The sequence below is a fragment of the Orussus abietinus genome, unplaced genomic scaffold (genome assembly GCF_000612105.2).
Source record: "Orussus abietinus isolate OABI.00-Male unplaced genomic scaffold, Oabi_2.0 scaffold1347, whole genome shotgun sequence".
In the NCBI taxonomy this organism is placed as follows: Eukaryota; Metazoa; Arthropoda; class Insecta; order Hymenoptera; family Orussidae; genus Orussus; species Orussus abietinus.
In genome coordinates, this window is record NW_019395496.1 from 1 (window position 1) to 6,546 (window position 6,546).

The window sequence follows — 6,546 nt, forward strand, 5'->3', positions numbered from 1 at the left end:
AATTAATTCAGCACAAAATTAGCACATAATTAGCACATAATTCCTCTGTATTCAGAAATCGTGTATTGGGATGTTGCCGTGCTAGCTTGACGCACCTTGATTATTATTGAGAAAATGAACGTTACTCAGATAAACAAACTTAAGAAATTTTTTAGTTTTAGTAACTATTACTGGAATTACATGTATCCAACAAAAGGGACAACCGAGACAATTTTTGGCAAGAGAATACATTCCACGTAGGGAAATAGAGTCAGTTGGAAAAATTTGGCAGGTAAAGAACATCAATTACAAGCTGAGGAATCTTTTGTCAAGTTCTTCAGAATGGTGGTAAGTTTACTTAACATAGTTCCAAGAAAATTGATCCCACATTAAAAGTCAGGATACTATCATGCAATAGATTGTTGTAACATGTTGACAGAAAAAGTTTCACCGCTTAGTAAATGACAGAGTACGATCATACAAAATAGTATACACTCTGAGGAAAAACTATCAGTAACACTTTGCTCCTTAGTAATAGGTGAATTATATCAGAAGGTGGATCTTTCAACAATATTTGTTATGTCAATTTTGTTATGCATAATACTAGAGACTTGCTGGATCATTTACGAAGTTTTAAGAAATGATTTCAAACAGGTAAATTGAAAGATACAATTCATTAAACATGTCAATTATGTACTGTTCATTTATTTAAAATTATTTAATACTATCCTATGTGCTGTTTATCCATTGCCCTTAGACAATTTAAAACATTCTACAAATGAAAAACTCTTATGGAACCTTCTTTCATTCTTCTTTTTATTTGAGTCTAAAATTTATCAAATGTTAGATAATATTAAATTATTTAAAATAATTAAACAGGCTTATTTAATAAATCGAATCTTCTAGTTCACCTGTATATAATCATCTTATAAAATTTCGCAAGTCTTTGGTATTATATATAACAAAGTACACGCAGAAAATCTTGTTCAAAATTCCAACTTACGATACAATTCAGTTGTAACTAAGAAGCAAAGCGTCACTGACAGTTTTTTCTCCGGATGTATAGTCTTACACATAATCATACCCTATCATTTAATAAACAATGAAACTTTTTCTATCAATAACACGAATGTATTGCATGATAGTATCCTATCATTTAATAAATGGTCCATTTTTTAGAACAATGTCAATTAAATGTATTCATTCTAAAGAATTTGACGAAAGATTTCTCAGTCTGTCATCGATGTTCTTCAAGTGCTAAATTTATAATTCGACTTGACTGTTTCCTTACTGAATCGATTTCCCCACTGAATCCATTCTCTTGTCCCACATTTTCTCCGTTGTCCCTTTCGTTAAATATATTTTGAATTTCTGTAATTTCAGCAAAGTTACTAAATGTAAAAAATGTCGTAAGTTTGGCGAAAACTAAAGAAAAAAAATGTCGTAAGTTTGAGGCGAAAACCCTCGAAAAGAGACCCTTTGAGAATGCTCGGACTCAGAAGTTTTATTGCCCCCCTTTCGAGGATGGCTCGGGTCTTTCGGTACGCGTGGGAAGGACTTCGAGTTTCCGTGGGCCTTGACTCGAGCGATTACAAAAGATTAAGTTTATACTAATAATTAACGCGGATGGGCTATCGACGCTCCAATCACCTTAAAAAGGTGTGTAATTAAATTGATCTACCCAATGACCATCTGCTGATAAAGTTTCATTTAAATTCAAGGTACCCAAGAATATTTAAATATACACAATATATTTACAAATAATATATTTGCCATTCACAGAAATAATGTGAATAAAATTATTAAAAATGAGCGACAACTGTCAGGATGAATTATGTCCCGCCTGATCATATGGTACATTTCATTAAAAAATACAACTTAATCAGACTTTGATTTTCCATCTTCCTTGTAATGTAGAAAAACTAAAGAAAATAAAAATACACCACCCATCATTGAAAAGGCACTAACATAGTATGGAAAAGCACTAGGGATAAAACGTTCGTATTGCGTATGTTGTAAAGGTCTCACTGAAACCTGGGTTGTACTGTATAAATGAGTCCAACCAACACGAGTATAATCAACCTTAAACTGATACACGCCATATACATCAGGAATCTTGAATCTAGCCTCATAACGACCACCATTGAGTCTTTTCATAGTAGTACGCACAAAAGGATCAATCCTAACAAATTCAAGTTGAAGATCGTCAGCTTCGTATGGTACCCAACTATCATTAGACAGCATCTCAACATCTATTGAATACACAACATCATCCATAATTGTGTAGGCAGGAGGTGGACGAGTTTCCCCAATTCGATGATGGTTTACAGATGATACACGAATCACTCCACTCTCCTTGAAGACCCACTGAGATAAAGCTTTAGCAACCTCTTTATTTCCAGACTTGCTGTATTTTTTATCACCTGTGAATATTTAGTATTTTGATTTTTAATATTTATAGTTCCATCTTTCAAACTTATTATATTTCATATTTGGTATAATAAATATTTAAAGTATTATTTAGTAGAATAAGCTTAAGATGCATTACGTACCTTGGGCTTTCTGCACAGGACTTGTGAAAGCTTCATCACTAAAGAAAAAGAGAGACCCGGAGAACAATACTCTGGCATTATTTCTGGCTTGTAACGCTGCAATTAAAAGCGTGTTCTTGCCAATGGCATGAGGATACTCCTTAATAAGATGGCTTGGATTATAAGAATAAGCTGAACTAGAAGCTGTGAGAAGTCGCAATGCCAATGGATTATCAACATCAGCTATCAAACCTGTTCCCTCATAAAGCAGTGGTGATACATCTTTGGTACCAACAATCACAGAAGCATTAATTAAATTCAGTGGGTCTGCTATAATTTTTGTATGCTGACCATTATCAGAAACATCATAATTCATATGATCAATTATTGAAGCACCTTCCTGGTCAACTTCAAAACCACATTCTGAGGCTAATTCCCGAAGAACATCTCCAGATTGAGATGACCCAGCTATTAACACGTTCCCGCCTCCATCAATGAAATCGGTTATGGATTCTACATTGAGCGTTCCACCAAATTCTTCCACCATTGGAGCAAATATGATTAAGTGATCGTATAGATATTCACCATACTTGGAAAGGAGGAGATTAGCACTATCAGCCAGTTTGAAAGTTAAGTCAAATCCACCGTCTGCAATGAAGATTAATTTTATAAATATTATGAAACAAACAATTGATTCTTATCTGAAATAGCCATTAGTAAACAGCATGCCACACTTAAACTATGAATTATAACCATTCATAAGGGGATGCGAAAGTGGCCTTACATAGGTCTCGTTTGCGAAACTTTCCACCAAACTGGATGTACCGAACGATTTGAAACTTCAGAATGTGAATATGGAGGCTATAAGACCTTAATTTCCATAAAATTTCATATAAAAAATGAAATTTCATGAGCGTCAAGACTTTCTCTATAGCATCCATGTTCACGTGTAAAGTTTGAAACGATTCAGTACACCCAGTTTTTAGAAAAATTTCATGAATGACTGAGCTTTTGGATACCACTTTCATATCTACTCAAATACAAGAACAAGAAAATTAAAACAACTTAAAAGAAGAAAATCATCGTTAACGAAAGTACTGCTTTAAAAAATTAATATTTGAACGAATGCAGTTACCTTGCATCCATTTGAAAAATATTGAGTGGGTTTCTTTAATTACTAAATTGTCGAGTAGGACCAGTGTTCGACCATTCTGGTGGGCATTTACCGTGGTAATTACACATATGAACGAAAGAATCACTCCGGTAACGTACATCTTGCAAATCCGAAGATAACCTCAAACACTTCAACCACCTGCCACGACATACACCGGATATGTGGTCGGACATGGTCAGAGAATTCAGAAGTACACTGGACTCCATCCATGGCTTGCACTTGGTCCGCACTGCCCTCTCCGGCCGCGCAGCGTACTAGCGGCGGGAGCAGCGCGGAATTCGAATCGCTCGAGGGGCAGAATGGATATCCTAAAGAAAATAAATATTTATAAACAAAAANTAACGCATCGACCTTCCGACCGAGTCTCGATATTAATTTAACAAAAATAATTGATTTTAATTTTTTTCTCATTTAGTGTCGGAGCTCAAGAAACATCCCGTGCAATAAAGGACTTCGAGGAATTTTAGGATGTCGAGGTGATGAAGAAGAGATTGACAGATCACGCCTGTTAATTTTATCGATTTCTCAATAAAGAGAGTCTGTTTTTAAATATCTGCTTCTATAATCATTCAATGTAGGATAATCACATGTTTGCATTCCTTACATTCGGATATCCTTACCGATAATGAAAGTTCTCGCCCCTTTGAAACCAGTTTGACTTCTGATCGCTAGGTGGCACTTCATTCGGACCATACTCTTTTATCAACGGTAAAAGTTCTCGCCCTTTTGAAAGCAGTTCATATTTTCGCCGCGGGATGGCATTTCATGCCAACCGTACTGTTTTACCGGTCACGAATATTTCGCCCCTTTGAAAGCAGTTCCAAGTCTTACAAGGGCGCAGAGGGCGCCAGTGAGCCGTGCCTCACTTTCAAACAAAGGCTTGGAACATCTCCCTGCTCATCTCTGCTGCCCGTGAGCAATCTCCCAACTCATCTCTGGTACCCATTCAGCAACATTCAGCAGATGAGCGCTAACCGATCACTGGACTGTTTTCTCCTCTGAATGCACCCAATGCAAAGAATACAGATGTCTCCATAGAAGCCCAGAAGGATACGGGCCTCCGATGCCCGAAAAAGTTGGCTAACATTTTAGTTATGTTAGCCAACTGCATGGTGGCGCCGTGGTCGCTTTCACCCCTCTCTCCCTGCCATTTTCTATCTCATGTTCTCTCATTATGTTGGAAATACATTCTCTCTTCGTCTTACTCACACTGGCTACCGGGCCTCTCCCACTCTTCTCGGAGAAACTCCGCCTCCTTCTATACATCTCTCTTTCTCCCGTGGTGTCGAATACACTTGGCTAACACATGCGTTCTCTCTCTTGCAGATCGTCCATTCCTACTCTTCTCGGAGAAACTCCGCCTCCTTCTGTACATCTCTCTTTCTCCCCTGGTGTCGAATACAGTTGGCTAGCACATGCGTTCTCTCTCTTACGGATCGTCCATTTCCCTTTTATGTACCCCTCCCGGATTCTATGTGCATCTCTTTTTCTCTACTACGTAGAATACGTTGGCTAACACGTGCGTTCTCTTTCTTACGACGTCGTTCCTTCCCATGTATCACTCCGCGGGCAGAAATTCCCGTCGGTCTATGCGTGTCTCTCTTTTTCCGCCACGTAGCATACGTGCCTAACACGTGCGTTCTCTCTTTGACAGATCGTCCGTTCCCCTTCCATGTACAGTGACGGGCATGAATGCTGTCTCTTCCTGTACTTGCCGTACCATATGCATAAGGGGGCAATCATGTCCGTCAGTGTACCTCTTTCGTCATTCTATGTGCATCTCTTTTTCTCTACACGAAGAATACGTTGGCTAACACGTGCGTTCTTCCTCTTACAGACGTTTTCCCTTTCTATGTATCTCTCTGCTGGCTGGAAGCTTCCATCATTCTATGCGTGACTCCACCACGCAGGATGCGTTGGCTACGCATATGTTCTCTTTCTCACAGACGTTCATTCGCCTTCCATGTACGCCACGGCGGGCAGAATCCCGCTGTTTTATGCATGTCTTTCTTTCTCTCATCACCTACAATACATTGGCTAACACATGCGTTCTCATTCTCACAGCGTCCGTCCCGTTCCACATACGCCAGGCCGGGCAGAATCCCGCCGTTTATGCATGCTTTCTTTCTCCCACCATCTAGAATACACACATGCGTTCTCTTTCTCGGTATCCCCCCTTTCTTGCCGCCGCAGATCAGCTGTTTCTATACAATTTGGTAATTTATATTATTATGAGAAAAGTGCTAAATTTCAAAGGCTTTTTTTTCATAAATTCCTGACAGATGAAACCTATTGTTTCAACAAATAGTTTTGTCTATTGAAGAATACAAAATAATGAAGTACGGCGAAAATCGGGAATAACCACGTCTCGTACTCTTCTGTAAATTACATGTGTTGCAAAGCGTAGGATTGTTCGATCTTCAATAATTATATTATATCAAGATATAATGAGTGAGAAATGTACACTGGCCGACATGAATGCCTTTCCATCATGCATTGCCGTTTGCGTGTTTGCAGGGAAGGCATTCGTGTCCTCCGCAGTACGAATCGACGTACAAGTCAACGGGCAGCTATAGAGCCCTCAGTGGTATCTCGGGTCTAAATCTGTTTTTTGCCCCGTCTTGAGACGCAGAGTGCGGAGAAGCGGATCATAGGACGGCGGGGGGGAGGGGAGTTACGAACCCCCACTTAAAGCATATATGCCCACCCGACGGCAACTCTCGCCGTCCATGCTCTTCCCCTCGCTCTGTAATGCTTCAGGTCGTCCGTGCTGCCATCTAGCGTTCCACTTGGTGACTATTTATTGGGTATCAAGCGTCAACACGGGAACTGGGCTTCTATGGAGACTTCTGAATTCTTTGC

At 39.2% G+C, this 6,546-nt stretch overlaps 1 protein-coding gene across 1 annotated transcript; it reads right to left on the reverse strand.

Annotated features, from left to right (window-relative positions):
• Nucleotides 1-1,728: 1,728 nt before the first annotated feature.
• On the reverse strand, nt 1,729-3,828 carry LOC105697077 (dolichyl-diphosphooligosaccharide--protein glycosyltransferase 48 kDa subunit). The gene is made up of 3 exons (XM_012420071.2): nt 3,646-3,828; nt 2,532-3,158; nt 1,729-2,402 (listed from the first exon to the last, which is right to left on the reverse strand). The coding sequence occupies exons 1-3, from the start codon at nt 3,782-3,784 to the stop codon at nt 1,858-1,860; spliced, it is 1,311 nt and encodes a 436-aa protein (XP_012275494.1). The 5' UTR covers nt 3,785-3,828; the 3' UTR covers nt 1,729-1,857.
• Between the last annotated feature and the right edge of the window lie 2,718 nt (nt 3,829-6,546).